Here is a 20,591-nt window from a genome sequence, read left to right as displayed (position 1 = left end):
CATGATGCATCAATGTTTTGTAACGACTAACGTATATCGTAGTCGAATTCTCAAAAAAAAAGGATGAAAATAAATTGCCTCTCGAGGCAAAAAATGGATTGTCTCCAATCCTGTGGGGACCAAAATGAGACACAAATGAGTGGTCAAAACAAAATTAAGGCATAAATGGATGAATTGTCTTGAAGTGACAATAGCTTAAACACTACCAGATCCTGACTCATTCAGATAAAATTTTTAATGTTATTTATATGTGTGATTTTCTTTTTGTACACAAGATTCTAACTCTGGTCTTCACAACAGAAAAACACACATATTTGTATCTAACTAAAATAGACTTCACAGTATGCGTGATTTTATGTACACAAAATGACATCCCACGATCCCCGTAAAAAGTTTGCGATGCTTGTGATTTTATATAGCATATGTGCATTTTATTAGCTAAATGGCTCCACACAATTTTGAAAATATTAGTAATCAAAGCAACGCAAATGGTGCTTTTGTGATTAACGGAAGAACTTCATCTCTATCATTCGAAACAAAGTTGGTGAGTTAATAGTCACTGAAACATCATGGATTACCCCAGTACGATAAAAACAAAAGACTCTTGCGCTACATCTTGCGAAGCGCAAGGGGTTTCAAAACATAATCTTAGAAGGAGAATAAAAAACAATCTTAAATATGTTTGATGATATATCTCTTTCGTCGTGGCAGATATGTTATATCATCTCTCAAATACATAAGTCAGATATCTTGCACAGAGTAAAAGATTGTTAACAATGGACTTGAGATGATGTTATAATTATTAGATTTCCGCCGCGTCCTACGGACGGGACAAATCCCTATTGGCTATCGCCGGAGATGACATTTAAATCAAGGGAGATTTGCTGTTTGGACCCCCTTTTGTATAATTAACTTGCTATTTGGACTCTTTTTTTCAATGTTCCACTTTGGACTCCCTTTTGACGGAATCACTCTGGAATATTCCGTTTCTAAAATTATACTTTAAACTATTCCCAGTTCACCCTTATATAATAAATATTACACTTTTGACCCCCTAATTTATTTCATTTATCTTCTTCTTCTATCTTTAACTCATCTTCTCCCTCACAAACTCTAATAACTTAATCACCTGAATGGGATAATAAACTCATGTTGGATTTTCTACTACGAGTCTACTGGCTTGTGCATCAATGTTCGATGGTAAATTTATGCTTAAACTAATCAATCCATAAAAAACTGTTGTTGTTACCAGAGAGATCTAGAGATAGAGAAAGAAGACAGTGAACTTGTTACTAAAGAAAGACAAAAAAAAAAACAATTTACTCAATACCCACACCTATTTCTTTTTTATTTCCATGGATGACTAGCTTGTGATTTCTTTACATAGAGAAGGCAATGAACTCTCCTATTTAAGAAATTAGTTTAGTGAGATCTGAAATTGATACAACAACAGTTTACTCAATTAATTTCATGCCTACTTACTTGACATTTCCATTACTCGAAACAATGGTATTGTCGGTAATAGTAGTTTTACTAATGGTAATATGTAGATGATTGATGGTGGGTTTCCAAGTTTTGAAGACAAAATCAAATATTGAGATAACCCCAATGATGAAGTAAACTAAGAAATGGGTGTTGATTTTTTTTAGTTGTGGAAGGATGTTTAGACTAGTGATTTCAAGGTTCTCTTGGGAAAAGTTGTGTTGATCTCTCTTGGAAAAAGTTTGATAATCTCAAGCTGAACTAGGAAATTAGTTTGCACTAGAATTTCATTAATTATGAGATAAAAATTGAAGTTCTTATAACAATATTTAAGAAATCGATCAGTAATCCTTTATGAAGAGGAAAATAGAAGACGAGATTGTGTTTTGAAATGGATATAAGAGAAGATCTCCTTTTCTGTTAGAAGTGAAATTGAAGAAGATGAGTTAAATAAACTAGGAGGTCAAAAATGCAATATTGAATATATGAGGGTAAACTGGGACTTTATTAAAGTATAATGTCAGATACGGAATATTTCCAGGTGATTCTGTCAAAAGGGAGTCCAAACAGCAAGTCAATTATACTAAAGGGGGTCCAAACAACAAATCTCCCTTAAATTAAAGTTCCTCAGAAGAACCCTCCAGATATGGAAAAAACAGAGAACGATTAATAATAAAGATCATGTCGATTTTAGAAAGAAAATAAGAGAGAAGAAGTAGGGAAGGGATATTAACCGACTCACGAAATAAGTTGTAAATGGTGAAAGAAAATCGTGGGTATGGAGAGAAATACGTGGGTAGTAGTTATTGTAGGGATATCTTAACCGATCTTGGTCGATTTACACTATTACCTTTCTATTTTGATTTAATTTACGCGAATAAGATTTTATACCGACCGTCAGATGTGATCTTTATCAAAATCCCAATAAAAATGAACGACCAGACTTATACCTCATATAACCGACTGAGTTGTTTTAATATACTAGATTTCCGCCGTAACAGTCTCAAATTCCTTTTAGCTAACGCCGTAACAGTCTCAAATTCTTCGTGCAAATTAATGACACTATTACCGTTTCCATTTGAGTTTATTTATATAAAGAAGGATTTATACCAGTCATCGGATGCGGTCTCTATCAAGCTCCCAACAAAAATGGACAACCAAACTTATCCAAAATAACCGACTGACCTGTTTTTATATATTAGATAAGATTTATAAATTATAATTATCTTTTAAATAAAGGTTGCGCCTTCTTTCTGGACTAAAGAGAATGAAATTTTGATAAAAAGGGAGAGATGCTGAAATTTTGTACAATTTCAATAAAAATGTCATTGAAACCTCAATGAAAATTTATGAAAACCCATGTATTCTCTATTGTCAATGAAAGTGTACATGAAATCTATCAATGTCCTTGGTTGTAGTAATAAAAAAAAAGTCTGAGATTGACTACATTTCCTTAGATTTCACAAGGCCGCCGTTGCGTGAAGGGCTTGTGGGATCCTCCTACTCGGCTTCCGGCCAAAACCGTCCAATCGTGAGGTCAGGGTCCGTTTGATACGTGTGAAAATAGAAAGTCGTTTTCTCAGGAAAATCAGTTTTCCGCTCTTCGGTTTGCCACTTTGGGTAAGAAAATCGATTTCTTAAGAAAAAAAAAAAAAAGTGTGCAAATGGTCTAATTTTTTTTCCCACCTTTTAGATGGGAAAGTTGATTTCTCACTCTCTCTCCGTCCTCCCGTAACTCTCTCCTTCCGTAACTTTCTCTCTTTATTTCTCGCCTACCGTAACTTTCTCTGTTCATCAATGTCTACTTAATAAATAAAACCTAATTAATAAGTAAGCTGAAATTCTAAAGGCACTCCTTAAATGCCTAAAATGTATATATTGGTTAAAGGCCCAATTAACAAATAAAACATAGTTAATAAACTTTTGTCTAAAGGCACCCCTTAAATTCTAAAGGCACCCTTAAATGCTAAATTTATATATTGGTTAAAGGCCCAATTAATAAATAAAACCTAATTAATAAACATTTGTCTAAAGGCACCCCCGTAAATTCTAAAGGCACTCCTTACATTCTTAAGCCACCCTTAAATCCCTAACATTTATATATTGGTTAAAGACCCAATTAATAAATAAAACATAATTAATATACATTTTTCTAAAGACACCCTTTTTCTCACCTTCTTTTTTCACCTTCTTATCAAACACTTAAAATTTGACTTTGGGGTAAGCAATTCATTTTCTTTCTCCCTTTTCTTTCTAATGGGAAAGAAAGTCGTTTTCTTACCCACATATTTTCTCGCGTATCAAACGGACCCTTAGTTTAGTCAAATCAACCCGGGATCAACACGAATGACCAAACGATCCAGGCGCTCTAAAACTCCCCAAGCGTAAGTTAGCAACTTCCCATCAACAAAACCCTAGCTTTTCTGAAACCTATTTGATCTTCTCACTCAACCCATCTACAAAAACCTTTTTCAAGAAAGCGGCCGCTTCTACATTTTCCTGCTCCGTTCAGATCCTAATATGGTGAGTTTCATATCTCTTGAAACATCAATCTCATCCAATTTCTCACCCATTTTGACCTAATTAGATCTATTCAGTCCACTTGATTATCTGTTTATGTAATAACTCATATTTTCTTTGTTATTTAGGCCCCAAAGAAAGAGAAGGCTCCTCCTCCATCATCAAAACCCGCCAAATCTGGTGGAGGCAAGCAAAAGAAGAAGGTAAAATTAGGGTTTTAGATTTCGAATTGGTATTTGTTTGTAAGTTGATTTGGATTTCTTACTGATTTTTTTTTATTGTTATTACTGGTTCGTTTTGTCATTGTAGAAATGGAGCAAGGGAAAGCAAAAGGAGAAGGTGAACAATATGGTTTTGTTCGATCAAGCTAGTTACGATAAGCTTCTTACTGAAGCACCTAAGTACAAGCTTATCACCCCTTCCATCCTTTCTGACAGATTAAGGGTATGAAATTAATCATCTGAAACTCGTTTTTTTTCATATTGGTATTCTTGGCATTCTTATGAAGATTGTCATTTTTGCTAAACCCCTATTTATGATTACAATTTAGAGAACTTCAGTATTACTAGTTCCTCGCTATTGAGGGGTAAGAATCAGACTCTCGAACCGAGAGGGTGGTAACCCACTTGGTTAACACTCCAGCCAAGGGTTATTGACTCCATTTGCAGATTTACTATAGTCTAGAGAGATAGTTGTAATCTAAGACTTTTGTGAGTTTCGGCGCGTAGAGGCGCGTAGATTATGATCTTTGTATTACACTATTGGGCTCCATATGGATGTGTGGTAGCTGCAGGGATCTCCTTTTGTCACCTCAAGTGCTTTTCTTCATCATTTTGAAAGTGTTAATGCCACAATGTCCAAAATTTGTAATGAATCGGACAGCATATTTTGTTCAATTTTATGATGTTTGACTCTTGCTTCATGATTTCTTCAGCCTATTTAGAACCTTAGAATAGAGATATGTTGGGTATCCTAAATATTTTATTTGGTAATGACATAACATGCATATCCCTAGTTGGATTAGAACTTGGGACGTATCGAACATTGTTACTTGAGAGGGTTATTGAGTGATTGAATAAGCTTCTTGTCAAGATAGTCCAAGGGCGGTGATGGTAATAGAATAAGTGGCTGTTTCAACTTAAAACTTTGAAGTTGTATACTTGTATTGTATAACAGGGTTTCATCTCCTCTTCTCTAGTTGATTGAACTGTTATACTTCTTTCCTTTAGTTGTACTGTCATGGTTTGGGTTTCCTCATCCCAATGTTTTTCTGCAATATCCTTTAATACTATATCCGAATTAAAATAGTTTCTCCAGTCTGCTCTGTCTGGAAATGGGTATTTGTTTTGTTGGCGTAGGTATCCTTTCTTTGGCCTTATATACCCCATATTAATGGTGTATCTATTTCCTTCCAAACAATAGAATCGTAGCTATTCAATTATAATAGCCGATTAATGAATATTATTCTCATCTTTTATCCTGTATTTTCAGGTTAATGGATCTCTGGCCCGACGGGCTATTAAGGATTTGATGGCAAAAGGTTCCATCAGGATGATATCAACTCATGCTAGCCAGCAGATATACACTAGAGCCACCAACACCTAGAGGATCCGATAAGCGACTACTTAGTTCTCATATCTGTTTTAGAATGGTTTTTGACTATTATTAGCATTTTTTTTCTGTTTCAAGTCTACCCTTATTAGCATTGACTACTCTCGTTTCTCCCGCTGGATAATGTATTAAGCTTCTAGCTATATTGAAATTTTTGTTTGCGGTAGAATCACCCAAAAAAGAGATTATTGCTTGATGCCATGAGCAGTTTTCCTTGTCGATTACTGGATTTGCTTGATGTCATGAGCGGTTTTCCTTGTCGTTCACTGGATCTTTGAGACTGATAGTATTTTAAGGTCAATATCATACTAACTGTTACTGTCAAAGATGTTATTCTGATTGGTGGAAGAACTAGCCTAGTCTCTGTTTTACTGTGAGAGAGAGAGAGAATGACTGAGAGGGAGAACTTGTCTGATCTTCTGTTTACACTGTTAGAGATAAAGGGACTGAGATAGAGGGAGAGGTCAATCTAGCATGTCATTACTGTTAGAGAGACTAAACCCTCGCCACAGAGACTAATATAAACAGACTTGGAGAGAGAGAACAGCTGTAGAGAGATAAGAAAAAGGAGAGAGGTTTAGTGTTTCTCTTTTTATTCAGAAGACATAGGATTTTTTTGGGACGAAATATGGCCATTTGGTCTCGACTGCATTGGTGACAAATACGCTTGTGACTTCTGGTTTTCGATTTTAGTTTTTTTAGCCTTCAGAGTATGACATATTTCACCAAGAAGTCAAGTTGAATCTTATTTGGACATATAGTTTCTGCAACAATTTCCTTGGTATTCTTGGGCCATGATCAAGAATGTCTTCCCAATTTTCTCCCTCTACAAATTTGTGTGTGATGAAGAAGAAGAAGATGATACATGCCGTTTTCAACTACAATGAAATTTACGAGAAAACCTGTTGTTAAGGTTTGTTTTCACTGGAGTGTTAACTGCATACAAGAAATCAAAAGTTTTGAGATTTGATTAATATTTCTTAATATTTGATATCACTAACGAAATAAATGTATATAAGAACTCAAATGTTTCAGTTTGCTAAGAAAGCCATTCACCAAATGAAATATGACTAGCTTCCAATTTAGTCTCCTTTTCATTTTAATGTCTATTCATTCCGATGTTTTTTTTGATGAGATGTTCTTTTCGATGTTAGTGACACATCTTTTTCTTACTGACGTGTATGACAATATCTCTTTGTCAACCCAATACTTTTTGGCAAGGGACATGTTTACGTTGATATCGAGAGTATCTGACATGCTTACGTTGATATTGAGAGTATCCAATTCTAGATCTGAAATGTTCTGATTTTACTCGTCATAACTCAATTGACATGTTTTCTCTTTATTTCTTTTCCTAACATCGCACTCGTTAACTTCTTCTCCCAAGTCTTTATCTCTCTCACTCCCTCCATCTTTCCTTCATTTGTCTATTTGTTTCTTCTCTAATATCTCTACCTTACTTCCAAAAAAAAAAATCTCTTTCAACAATTTTGTCAAACATTATCTCTCTATACCGATGTCGATGAAATCATATTATATACATGTGATGGACGTTTGGATCCATTATGGTGTTGAATGACTTCCAACTGTGCCACAAAATCATGTCCAATGGAAACATCATGTTAGCTTCTTCAGGATCGGCGTCAATTGAAACCGAGCAATCCTTGCCGGGATCGCCACGATTTTGAAGTTTTTTTGTTTGTCCTTCCCGGGTTGACGGTTTTCGTGGGTTAACTACTACACGCCTGAAATTTCCCGGTTTGATTGCCAACATTTAAATTACGAAAATGACATTTATCCTATCCAACAAACACCAGAATTAAGGGATATTCTCGTAATATTGCAGATTGTTAGGAAAGGGGCAAAATCCAACACATGATCTGGAAAACCCTAATTAATCTCTCTTCTCTCTCTCTCTCTCTCTCTCTCTCTCTAATAAAAAGTGAGAAAGATATTCGTTTTCTTCTACACGAGATTCAAGCTCCCAAATTTTTCTACTTTATTTTCCTGATCAAGCGAAATTCAAGTACTAGAAGATTTGTAGGTAATTATTCTGTTCTTCTCTGTCATCCATTATTGCATATTGCTGTTTCTTATTTATTCTAGGGTTTCCTTTTATGGTATGGGTGATTATCTATTTTCGTTTATATTAATCTATTTTAGGTTGTTCTTTGAGGGAGGAATTTGAAATCCTTTATCACGAGTTCAATTTGAATGAAAAGGAGTTATTTTTCTCTCTCTACTTATCTCATTGTATGGTGATGTATCTTTCACTTCACACAGTTACAATTTTCCAATTTTATTAGGTTTTTGAACAGTTACCTCACCTATAGATAAGACCGTAGTTTCATATAACACAACCCCCAATTTTGTCTTTGTCGGATTTCTGCAATTTGAAGTGACAAGGCTTCCCTATTGAAGATTTTTCAATTTATTGGTCAATTAATGAAGTTAGGTTTAGAAAAAGTGAAGCATTTATGTATCAGATATTCAGATAACACAAAACCCTAAAATACTTTTAAAGGGTTTACAGAATAGATGAAATTTTCTTCTTCTTGATGCAAAATTATTAACTATGATTTTGAAGAGCAGCTTCAACCTGGGAGTGGGATGAAATGGGTATGCGAATATGTGCCATATAGTGATGTGAGATTGTAATAAGCACGTGATGTTGTTTTTTAGGTTTTTACAAAACTAAAGAGATGATATTCTAGTTAAAGATCAGTTGACAGTAAAAGTAATAATTTTAACTTTTTGAGGTAATTGTATTTTAAAAATGTCAACCCTTATTCATAACTTGAAGAAAACGAAGTTCTCTTATTTGGTGTTGGCAAATTGGAGATTTTTTTCTGGAAACTTTTCCAAAATGGTCTTTTGCCTACCAGTTGGAGTTACTCTGCGTATTAAGTATCGGCTGGGACATGTTAATGTATGAATCTATATAATTAATGTGTTGTGATCTTACTGGAATATTAGGCATTAAAAGAAGCGGTTAATAGAGACTCATTCCGTAGTTAGTTGAAAATTTGCTCGCCATCTTTAAGATGTTATAACGTTAGCCTGTTTGTATCTGCTGAATCAAAATTTATTTTATTTTATTTTTGGTCACTCTACTTTTCAAGTTTCTTAAATTTTACGTCTAAATAAATCTTTTCACTGGTGTTTTGTTCCAACTTATTAGTTTAGAATGGAGATATTTCACTAGGCCGAATATCCGTTCTGTTGCTGCTTGGCCGTTCTTATTAAATGTTGGTGGTTCTAAATTTTCTGTCACTTGTGATGTTTTAAAGTTATCCCGGTAATTCTTGATGACGTAATTTGACTTATTCTTCTGTGGTGCTTCTTGTTTTTCTTTGGTGAAGGCAATGTGCCGGAATTTAAATAAATAACCACTAAAACCAGCTATATTGTTTGAGCTGCAGTCTGACATCTAAATTCCAAGTTCATTTCTTGATATTTTGCACCTGTTAATCCTCTTGATTATCATTCAAAATTCTTTCTTACCTGTTTTCGTTAGTACTGCTACTACATATTTCATCCTCTTAAAAAATCTACATTGAAACTCTTTGAAGCCATATCACATGGCGCATGTTCAATCTATATTCTTACTCTGCAATTCCTTTTGGCCTTTCATTTTGTTTCTATCATTTCGTATTTGCACGCTTCCTCCTTCAAATGCTTCTTGCTTCTGGGCTTTTTCTACTCTTCAACAGTTGCCTTTGAAGCTTATTTTATAAGACAATAAGATGGCAAGAGGGAAAGCAAGTGGTTCTGCATCCCGAAAGCCAGTTGAACCTGAAAAACCAGTTGAATCCGAAGAACAGGTGGATCTTGATGGTGATAATGATCCTGAAGAGCCTATGGAGGAAGAGGTTGAGTATGAAGAAGTAGAGGAAGAAGTGGAAGAAGAGGTAGAAGAAGAGGATGAAGAGGAAGTGGAAGAAGAGGAGGAAGAGGAAGAGGAGGAAGAAGAAGAGGAGCCAACTGCTAATGATGCACACACTAGACTGACCGGTGATGAAGATATGAAAGTCTCCAAGGAAGAGAGCGACAAACATGCTGAGCTTCTCGCTCTTCCTCCTCATGGTTCTGAGGTTTACGTCGGTGGCATCCCTCATGATGTTTCTGAAGAAGATTTAAAGGGCTTCTGCGAATCTGTGGGAGAGGTGACCGAGGTAATTTATGTTTGTGTGACTTATGGCGGGGCATCATTCCATTAGGTTCATTTCCAAGGCCGATGTGTGATTCCTTTTGCATTTGCAGATCAGAATAATGAAAGGCAAAAATCCGTCTGAAAACAAGGGCTATGGATTCGTGACATTCAGGACCAAAGAGCTGGCTTCCAAAGCCATTGAAGATCTGAATAATACTGAATTTCAGGTACCCTTCATCAAAACCAACACATATAGCTAGGAGGATAAGCTAATCATTTTGATATTACTTGCTCTCTATGGATGTCATAGAGGCTTAAGCAGAATAACAATATGTAAAAAATTGTAGTAAGGCATCAGAATTATTCGTTATTTATTTATCAAATTATTAGTTCGGCATACATGGTCAGTTTACCAATATGAATATCTCTGTAGCTTACTCTATATTTGCTATATCTTGAGTAAGTAATTAAGAATTAGTCTTTTATTATTATTATCATTGTACTACACGTAAACAGCAATACACCGTTTGCTCATTAGATGTTCAGCAAATATGCATAATTTCCATAAGAAGGCAGCCAAAAACGTTATGGCGATCTCTTCCCTCTCTTAGTTGGTAGGCGAGGTTCTCCTGGTGAGGCGCAAGCTAAGGCAATGCTCAAGTGTGGCTTTTGACAGCATTGGCAATGAGAACTATATGTTGGCTAACACATAGTTGTTAGTCCTGTTTATTTGTCGTATTGTTTGAGGGTTGTTCGTTTTTCGTTCATTTCTTACTGTTCATACATGTTCAGATTCCATTCTGGTAGTCTTTAGTCTTCTTACTGCGGGTTTTGGATCAACTTTTTGCGTTTATCATCCATCTTATGCTTAAGTTGAAGTTTCCTGCCAGAATCTGACTTCTCCGATGAACTGTTAGTTTCTAAATGATGTGTTTTCTGTGGGATGATCTAGATCTTATGTAAGAGTGAAGAGACTATCTTGGTCCTTGGGGCAAATATTGAAGAACTATGTACGATCTAAAAACACCATAAAATAGGAAGCAAAAATACCTAGGCATGACAGCATGACAGCATGATTCACCCAAATCACGACTAACTTGTTAGAAACATATAAAAAGCCCACCCAGAATTGACCCCAGCTTTGTTCATTTCGCAAACTCCCATATTTGTGGGGATCATGATCGTTGAGCCTTTACCCCACTGTCCCCACTAACTGAATAAGGAACACAGTGAGCTAGAAAATGAACAGTCCTAAAAAACTTTAACATAAACTCTCTCAAGTTCTTGTTTTCATCTGATTGTGGATTTTCTACTACCGCTCTTTCTTGCTCAGGGGAGGAAGATAAAATGTTCATCATCTCAAGCAAAGCATAAATTGTTCCTTGGTAACATTCCGAGAAGCTGGACAGAGGAAGATCTGAAAAAGATTGTTACGGACATTGGACCTGGAGTTAATGCTGTGGAGCTGCTGAAGGTCTGTTGGTTACATTTATGTATTTCTAAATTCTCTATTTACTAGTACCCAATCTAATTGGCCATTGTTAAAGTTACAATAGTATCATCTATCAGCGGTTCTGGATTATCAACTCATACTTGTATATATTTCTAATGTTATTGAAGGATCAGCAAAATTCCAGCCGTAACCGTGGGTTTGCCTTCATTGAGTATTATAACCATGCATGCGCTGAATATTCTAGGCAGAAGATGTCAACTCCTACATTCAAGCTGGAAAAGAATGCTCCCACTGTCAGCTGGGCTGACCCTAAACATGCTGATTCTTCCGCTAGTTCACAGGTTTGTTTCCCCTGTTTATCTTTGTAATTGTTTTCAAGCAGCATCATGGTCTATTAGGATATGTGATAGCAATGTAGCATTATAGTTTTATCCCTGCTCAGAGATGAGAGGTTTCTAGCAACTCAGTCATCTGTGTTATGTGAAAGTTGAATAGTAGATAGATATAACAGAGTTCTACTTGAAAAAGTTAGCTCACTTTGGCATACTGATTTTCAGCGTGCCATTTACCAATTTTTAGTACATGGGAGGTACTAGCTATTTTTTCAATCTTATGCTGTACTTCACTACTTCCTGATTCCCGAGGATGAGTTGGTTAACTATAGGCCTATTTAAATATTTCTTTTTTGCGAACTACACCATATAAGTTGCCTTAATGAGGGAATCAGTTTTCAAATTTCTGTGGGTTCAAGTTGGGCCACTTATGACTTCTTTGTTTCTTGTGTAGGTGAAAGCAGTCTATGTGAAAAACTTGCCGAAAAACATAAATCAGGATAAACTGAAAGAACTATTCGAACATCACGGAGAGATAACGAAAGTGGTATTACCACCTGCGAAGTCCGGGCAAGAAAAGAGCAGATTTGGTTTTATTCATTTTGCAGACAGGTCTAGTGCTATGAAGGCTATTGATAGTGCCGAGAAATATGAAATTGATGGTGATAATCACTTCAAACTCTTTCATATATTTGTATATATATGTAAACATATTTCATTTGTTCACTTTATGATTAATTAAATAATCTTATTTACTTTCGTCGTCATTAACAGGTCAAGTGCTGGATTGTTCTCTCGCTAAGCCACAAGCAGATAAAAAATCTGATGCAGCATCAAATTCATACAAGTCGACATTGCTTCCAAGCTATCCACCTCGTATGGGATATGGGTTGCCTGCTGGTGCCTATGGTGGTGGTCTGGGTGCGGGATATGGCGCACCAGGATATGCACAGGTGAAATGATTTACTTTCATCTTCTTTCTCTTTTAGGCCTTAAGTTGACGCTGTCGCTTCAGCTTGATGTATATGTCAAAAACATGATCATATTCGGGCTTTTTGGCTTATTACGGCTTTAGGTTACTTGAACTGATTCATTAATGTGTGCATAAAATTTTGTTTATCTCGCAGCCCCTGATCTATGGCAGAGGACCAACTCCTTCTGGCATGGCGATGATGCCTATGCTTTTGCCTGATGGACGAATTGGATATGTTCTGTAAGCGCATCACGGATCTTCTATTTAAGGCTTGTTGTTTTATACAGTTAGTTAATCTTATTTATCTTCGCTGCTCTATGGGGGAAATTGTAATGGAAAGCCCCATTTTCTTCAAGAATCACAAAACTTTTGAAATCTAGCTACATTCAAAGTATTTATTTAAAAAAGATTTACAACAAAAGTAGCTCGAGTAAGGTAAACTCGAATAGTATTTTAATGCAATACCCACTCTTTTATCCCGAGCTTATTGTTCCTTGATTTAGAAGTAGAAAATGTAGCTAGATAACAAACCAAGTATCAATTAAAGTAGTTCGGTACTTCGGTACTTATGTTTTAGATTTGTTGTAATAACAGGCAGCAGCCTGGAGCACAACACACTCCACCACCACCACAACAGAGAGGCGGAGGGAGCAACCGAAGTGGAGGCAGCTCAAGTGGGAGTAGGCACGGTAGTGATGGTGGGCGCGACGGAGGTCGAGATAGCGGTGGACGAGGTCGTAGATATCGTCCTTACTGATCGACTAATGTTAGTATTATAACCAGGGAATATTGTATAATAGCCTGAATCAGAGAATAAAAGAAACACCAAAACTCAATCTTCTCTATTTAGGTCACTGTAACCATGATATGTTCCCAAGGGTTCGGGTATGTATGGTTCCTTACACTAGCAGTTTAAATTATTGCTAGTTATTGTTGAAGTTCATAACCTCTCCCTCAACACTTTCATAGTTATACAATAAAATTATCTTTTTTTTTTTTTGATGAGATATATAAAACTAAAAACGAAGTTCTTACATGGATAGATCCTTAATTTAAAGCAGAAATAAAAGGTGGGATTACATTCCATATATTTTTCTGACGATGTTGCCTTCCCCATTTAGCTAGAGCATCCGCTTTAGAGTTGCATTCTCTGGGAGCGAAGGAGAATTTGATATCTATGAGCTGTTGCTTGAGTTTGAGAATCTCAGAGATGTACTGTTTAGACTGCCAGTGAATTCCCTTGTCTTGCCTGTTAATGTAGTTGATGATATTTTGATTGTCGCTTTCGATGTGAATGTGCTGTATTTTGAGTTCAATAGCCCATAATATGCCGTAGTATATCGCTAGGCACTCGCATTCTTCAGCATTTTGTCCTCTAACTGTGTCTGCAACAGCTATGATAAAATGTGCTTCTTCATCATGGATAATACAGCCTATACCTGCCAGTTCCGTGAGTTTCGTAAAAGAAGCGTCTACGTTGATCTTAAGATATGGTGTCGATGGAGGGCTCCATTGTTGTTTCCGTGGTTTTTCCTTGTTTTTGTCGGTTAGTATGGATCCGATTTTGAGTGGTGTGGTAGTCGTTGTGTTGATTCGGTTGATCATCTGTATGGGAGTTTGTTTTTGAGTGGTGAAGCAATTTTCGCACCTAGCTTTCCATATAAACCATAAAATTTTAGCATATAAAGTAGTTAGACTGTCGTCCAGTTCTTTCCATTGATGTATCCATTGCCTTACCGTGGTTAAATGTTCTGTTCTAATCTGAAAGTGAAACCAAATAGCTCTGGCGTAGTTGCAGTGTAACATTATCTAAATTCCAAATTGCCATGTGCTCTAAGGGCACCTTCAATCGTATATTCTTTATGCTTTTAACAAATTAAGTTATGACTATTCTCTCTCCTTTTTTTTTGACGAAGGAGTTATGACTATTCTCTAGTCCATGATTTCTAACTTAAAAAGTAAAAAGAATTTATATCTTATATGCCAAAACCCCTTCTCTTGCTTATTGGGTTGACTCAATTTGCATGAAACTATGGGCACGGATTTTTCTCTGAGTACGTTAGGAGAGATTAATAAAAATAAATTAAAGATGATAATTATAATTAAATTGGGTTTGGAACAGAAAGAATCGTGTGAATTGAAAGTTTTGAGACAGGAGAGAAAAAGTGGAAGAATTTATAAGAGTGGGCAGATTAGCTTTTAAGTATTATATAAGACTTTATAAAAAAAATGTCAAGATTTACTCGTGATATTTGAACGTCCGAGGTTCATAGATGGAACGTATGACAGGGAAAAAACCTAAGTCATTTAGAAATCCAAAAGCCGTTGTATAGATAAATTCTGTCTCCCCACTCATTAATAATAACGAGTGGAATATGAATGTTATATCTCAATGTTTTACCAATGATATATGCAATGCTATCTTAAGCATAACACTGCAGGAACATAAGGAAGATACAGTCAGATGACCATTAACTAAATCAGGTAATTTTACAATCAGCTCTATGTATCATAAATTGAGAACTAACAACAATACGTACGAAATGATGGAATAGAATTTCATTTGGAACATAACCACTACACCTAGAATCAAACTATTCTTATGGAAATGTCGTACGAACAACCTATCAGTCAGAAGACAAAATTGACAAATATATTGGTAATTATTATACTTGTCCATGACAACATAGAAATGATCACACATATATTACTTCACTGTTGTTATGCAAGATCTATCTGGTATCATTTTCATATTATGACAGACAATATCACCAGTGTGTTGGAGTGGATTATCCAGTAGAGCGATCTAGACGAGAAATTAGTTTAACTTATATGCTAGAATTAAATGGTTTATTTGGAAGACTAGATGTGAAAACTGCTCTTAGTCGCAGGAACAAATCCCCATGCAAGTAATCATTAGAATCAAAGGCATGACAATCAACCAAACTATCAAAACAACCACTCCAGTCGAGGCAAAACAAATGACTTGGATGCCGCCGGCAGCCCTGTATCTCAAAATCAATGTAGATGCATCATTCACCTCACTCACAGAACCAACAGGTATTGGGTGTATTAAGTTTGAGGACCAAGCTAGATTTGTAGCGGCCCTATCAGACACCACCAGAGGACAAAATCCAGAAGAATGCAAATGTCGAGCAATTCTATATGCGATGCAATGGGCAATCGATTCACGTATCCAACTTATTCACATCGAGAGCTATAATTAAAACCTTATCAGACACCTCCACACCTCCAGCATATCCATTCAATGGCAATTCGGGAAACATGTGGACAGTATCCTCAAACTCAAGGAAAAGTTCGAAAGCATCATCTTCTCATACACAGCCAGACAGAACAACACACAGGCAGACATCTTGGTGGGGTGGGGCAGGCAAAACCAATGTAGACGTTCTTGTCACTCCTTCCAGGATTTCTCCAATTAATTCAGTTATCTTGGTCTCTGATTGTAATTTTCCTTGAACAAAAAAAACATAAAACGAGCACTCTGGGTACCTATAGTCCACAGAAAGGCAGGAAAAGTCTTTTAGTTTCTAAGAGAGTGCTCTAATTATCATATCCTTTCATGGGGATCACCAAATAGGAATCCTGAAGTTAATGTATCTCTATGAAAGGGCTGAAAAGAAACAAAAAGGGTATCTCTTATGAAGGCTAAACCTTCTGCAACTTCAATGTTGTAGTCAGTCTACTAGTGTTCATCATCTGAAACTATACATACATGAACCCCTTCCTAGAGTACAACATTGGGTTAGACGTTATCTCCATCGTCTTCATTTGCATCGGTTTCATCTTCAATGGCTTCTCCTTCATCATCTGCTGCTTCCTCATTCGCTTCTTCTACGTCTTCATCTTCATTTTGTACTGATGGCTCTGCCTCCTTTTTCCTTTTCTTATCTGATTCCTTGGGCTTTGACGTTCCTGCTTTCTTTCCAGCCTTTATTTGTTTAAATTCTGCAAGATAAGCAACTTGGATGGTTACAATGACAAGAATAAAAAGATCCACTGCTGCTAGTTTTGTCATTGGTAATGTAAACACCGTTTCTAAGTATGACATATTAGGAAAATAGGTGGAACTAACTGTCTAAAGAAGCTTCCATGGCTTCCTTTTCTCAAGACATGTACAAATTGCACCATCATCATGTTCCAGACAAATGATCCAACGGGTTTGAAGAAAAAAATTGCTATCAACAAATTTAACTAGACTACATTAGAAAAACTGTATTTAACCCCACTAATGGTTACTTAAATACAGTTTTTCTAATGTAGTCTAAATTACTTCTTTTTCTTTCGAATATTTTATTATGATTCTTGTAGCTCAGTCAAGATTGAGGAAAACTTTAGCGCCTGCAATACTGTTATATATTAAGCATAAGTAAATCAATAGTAACCATCGCCCTTCTGGACTGGATTTTTCATTAGTAGTCCGTACTCCATAGGGATGTGCACAATTGAACCAAACCGCCCAATCCAAACCGAACCAAACCGATCAATGCAGTATTTTAACCGAACCAAACTACGGCCGTTTTTGTGTGGTTTCAGATTTGGTGAATCTCGCGATTTGATTTGACTGATGGAAAACCGCGTGTGACCGAACCAAACCGCATATGACTGATCTTTATCCGAGATCTTTCTGCACTTTGTAGTCTTTTAATTTGTCTTGCTGAATTCTCGAACTTATCCATCGTCTGTTTTGAACTTTTTACGTGTTTTTATCACTACTCTCAGTGAAGATAAAACCTCTCTTTTTTATGTCTTGTATAAACATCGTAACATGTATCTTTGGTTTGATATGCATGGTTTGATATGCAGACTGCACCAAATCGCTCATTTGTGGTTTGGATGGTTAACCGAACCAAACCAAACCATGAGTGGTGCGGTGTGGTGGTTCTGAAAATATATAATCCAAACGATTAGATAATCGATTGCCTTAAAGCATCATTTATCCAAATGATGCATACCCCTAGTAGCCCGTAAGAATTTCAAGGGATAAGTCTAACAGCCTAAAGCAAAAGGACAAGACTCAGCAATTCGATCTGAGAAAATGAAAGATACAAGGGTCATTACTGCTGTGAGTGGTAAATAGAATAAAGTTGAGTAAGTGAAATTGATACCAACTTTCAATTCTCATGGAAATGATCCTTGAAATTCTGATTCAAGAAGAAGATGAACATAACCTTTCTGAATTGAAGAATGATGACGTTAGTACGTTACAAATATCAAAGATGTTTTTCTTCAAACCACTCATTGACCTTCCTGGCTATCTAGTTTGATCCTTACCTTGTTTATATTTTGGTTGCCAGTTCAATCAGAGAGGTGTATTAAAGTTTCTATAAGAATTACTTTTTTGGAGCGTTAAACATGGATTAAATTTGAACTTTGGAAAATGAGATAGAGTTTATTTATTTGTTTGTTAGTGAGATATTACACAAAAGATAGAAATCATAAAGAACAAAACAAATAGACCATAGGTGACTCACCATCTAAAGAGGCTTTAAGGGGTCCAATAAACTCTTGGAACTCAATCTCTTCCAGTGCTTTAAAAATATCATCAGCGCTGATTGTTTGTCTCCTTGATTCCTTGCATATGTCATTTGCACTGCAAGTGGTTAATAATCAATTAGGACCCATAGTCCTTACATCGCTAAGACAAAACAAAGAAATATACTCATTTTACCAATTAGCAGTATGAAACTCATATAAGATAAAGACCATATAGGAGAAAACATATGTCATATTATCAATCAAAAGCTGTAATTTCAACTGAGTCACAAGTTTCTGTTTTTCTTTTTTCGAGTTGACAACCTGTCCCCTTTCCTTCCCGTACTTCATAGCCATTTTACATTGATATAATTACCAATGCTCCTGTAGAATTGCATCACTAGACCTATGGTAGCTTTCTCCTTCTTTTAATCAAATCATGTACCCTACTGCAATTGTATGAGTAGTTAGCATCCCTGTTTTTCATGCATTGCTATTGTAACTTCATTCCGACTCTCGAGCAGTATGACAAACTTAAGTTCAATGTGGAATTGATGGTGGAATGCAACATAATCAATCTATATTCTTCGTCACTAATACTATCCTCATAAGTAAAGGTCCTCATCTAATACATGAAAATGCAGAAGTAAACCTGTATAACTCCTCATATCTTAAACAATAGCAAGGGCACGTATCAAAGTTACCTAGTAGTTGATTCGCTGAGGTACGTAGTACAGGAACCGGTATGCTACCATGCGAGTATTGGGTAAGCTAGGGATATACCTCTTCGACACGATATTTTAGGGTCTGGTACGTTTTGGGCTATTTTTACTATACAATAAATACACTCTTTGATGCATATGATATATATGCACCTACTCTAAGCTATTTTATCTCGTTTAAACTTTAACTAGTTAACCAAAAACTTCGTAGTTCAGAACTCAAGTAGTTTAACTTATAGAATTTTGCAAAGAAATTGGGTTAATTAAGGATGGAGATTCCAGTAAGCCAATTCAGGGCACTGGAATTGGACCACAAACCCACCCAAAAAGGTTACGACCTATGGGGAATCCAATATACGGTACACACGGGAGTAAAGTATCTGCAAACGAGGCGCGTGGTTGAGTGGGATCCCTATTCGTTTCTTCATTCAACCTTGGCTAATATTTTGTAATTGGTGGTCAACTAAAGAATTTAATAGCTATCTCTTCATTTTCTTACCACAAAATAGCTATTTCGTTTCATGATTGATCTGAATATAAACACACATCATTTGACATCTAAAATCTCTAACCCTACAAAATCCTGATTAATAACACGCCAAAAAGATTCCAAATATGAACAACCCAAAAAAGTAGACAAGACGTAGATAACTGGCTAAGTAAAAACTCTTCTAGAGCGAAAGAATTTCATCAAAACCCTAATATGAAAAACAAATGAGATTACAGAAGAATCTACTTTAAAGGGACCATGAAATTCGAACCGTTTAGTAAGGATCATATTATTTTCGACTAGGTAAAACCTATCAGTCTCGTGCTCTCCCATAATGGGTAAGTCCCTAAACTAATTACATTAATTTGTTCATCAAATTCAATAAAACAGAATCTTTTTTTTTTTTTTTTTGAAGAAGAAATGGTGTGACAGTTTAGGTTACTTACGTAGCAGAAAGGTAATGAATGAAGATCCTGGCACTTTCAGAGAAAGCGAGAAGAGCTTCTTTGTGAACATAAATTTCTCCATCAGTCGATGACTCTGACAGTTTATCCTTCACCACCCTCCTTACTATAGCCCTTGGCAGCTCCTCTACTTCGCCCTTCGTCGCCATCTCTCTCTCTCTCTCTCAAAGCAAATTAGGGGTTTTGCGCCTAAATTGATGTAGGTTTTGATTTCCCGCTCTTTCAGAATACTATTTTATTTTACCACACTACCCAGCCCCAATTTTTCAACATGGATGAGGGGGTTTGAACATTAAATTTGGAAATTTGGCCAAAACTTCGGGAAAAAAAATTGAGTTTTGATTAAAAATGATTTATCAACTTTTTATAGGCTTCAACTCCTTATAACATTTTTGTAGATTATCTGATATAGGAAAAAGACGAAACTGACTTTATTGCAAATCAGATTGCAAACTAGTTTACAATGCTCTGCAAACTAGATTGCAAAGCTCTGCAAATCAGATTGCAAGAGCTTTGCAAGACAAGCCAAATTGCAAAGTAGTGCAAATGGGAATGCAAAGCTCTGCAAACCAGATTACAAAGCTTTGAAAACCAGATTGCAAACCAGTGCGAACCAGTTTGCAAAGCTTCGCAAGCTAAGATTCTGAGGGCAGTTTCGGCATTAGAAATGGGAGTGCTTTTAGAATTGTCCTTCAAGCCTATTTCCAAACTATATATGGGGCCTAAAAAGACAAAAAGATAATTTGTCTTTTTGACAAAAAAAACTTGAAATTGGGCTTCTGACTCAATTTCCTGCTAAATTATCTGATTAGATATAAACATGTCTACGTGAATAGAAGAGAAACAAGGGCATAACCGACACAAACAATTCTATGAAATGCTTAATTTCAACATC

At 36.0% G+C, this 20,591-nt stretch overlaps 4 protein-coding genes across 10 annotated transcripts; 2 read left to right on the top strand and 2 right to left on the bottom strand.

Moving 5' to 3' along the window:
- The first annotated feature begins 3,815 nt into the window (after positions 1 to 3,815).
- LOC147558542 (small ribosomal subunit protein eS25w-like) lies at positions 3,816 to 5,814 on the top strand. Its single transcript, XM_086660251.1, has 4 exons — positions 3,816 to 4,005; positions 4,131 to 4,205; positions 4,312 to 4,446; positions 5,494 to 5,814. Exons 1-4 carry the CDS (start codon positions 4,003 to 4,005, stop codon positions 5,605 to 5,607), a joined length of 327 nt encoding a protein of 108 aa, XP_086516377.1. The 5' UTR covers positions 3,816 to 4,002; the 3' UTR covers positions 5,608 to 5,814.
- Positions 5,815 to 6,957: 1,143 nt separating this feature from the next.
- On the top strand, positions 6,958 to 13,513 carry LOC147558541 (RNA-binding (RRM/RBD/RNP motifs) family protein). Of its 7 annotated transcripts, none has more exons than XM_086660247.1 (9): positions 6,973 to 7,657; positions 8,976 to 9,788; positions 9,877 to 9,993; positions 11,100 to 11,240; positions 11,387 to 11,560; positions 12,006 to 12,213; positions 12,326 to 12,504; positions 12,679 to 12,764; positions 13,119 to 13,513. In XM_086660247.1, the coding sequence occupies exons 2-9, from the start codon at positions 9,360 to 9,362 to the stop codon at positions 13,279 to 13,281; spliced, it is 1,497 nt and encodes a 498-aa protein (XP_086516373.1). In that variant the 5' UTR covers positions 6,973 to 7,657; positions 8,976 to 9,359; the 3' UTR covers positions 13,282 to 13,513. The 7 variants fall into 7 exon arrangements, 6 of the variants coding, with proteins under 6 accessions (XP_086516373.1, XP_086516374.1, XP_086516372.1 ...); XM_086660248.1 differs by having other exon boundaries at positions 7,247 to 8,378; positions 8,426 to 9,788; XM_086660246.1 differs by having other exon boundaries at positions 7,289 to 7,657; positions 9,327 to 9,788.
- A 58-nt stretch (positions 13,514 to 13,571) lies between these two features.
- On the bottom strand, positions 13,572 to 14,129 carry LOC147558540 (uncharacterized). Its single transcript, XM_086659028.1, has one exon. It carries the CDS (start codon positions 14,127 to 14,129, stop codon positions 13,572 to 13,574), a length of 558 nt encoding a protein of 185 aa, XP_086515154.1.
- Positions 14,130 to 16,053: 1,924 nt separating this feature from the next.
- NF-YB11 (nuclear factor Y, subunit B11) lies at positions 16,054 to 20,035 on the bottom strand. The gene is made up of 3 exons (XM_086660244.1): positions 19,679 to 20,035; positions 18,020 to 18,138; positions 16,054 to 16,493 (listed from the first exon to the last, which is right to left on the bottom strand). Exons 1-3 carry the CDS (start codon positions 19,843 to 19,845, stop codon positions 16,291 to 16,293), a joined length of 489 nt encoding a protein of 162 aa, XP_086516370.1. The 5' UTR covers positions 19,846 to 20,035; the 3' UTR covers positions 16,054 to 16,290.
- Between the last annotated feature and the right edge of the window lie 556 nt (positions 20,036 to 20,591).

This window comes from Eschscholzia californica, unplaced genomic scaffold (assembly GCF_041429995.1).
Source record: "Eschscholzia californica isolate CP2 unplaced genomic scaffold, dmEscCali1.0.p SCAF_2, whole genome shotgun sequence".
Classification (NCBI taxonomy): Eukaryota; Viridiplantae; Streptophyta; class Magnoliopsida; order Ranunculales; family Papaveraceae; genus Eschscholzia; species Eschscholzia californica.
This window is presented reverse-complemented; position numbering and strand designations above follow the sequence as displayed.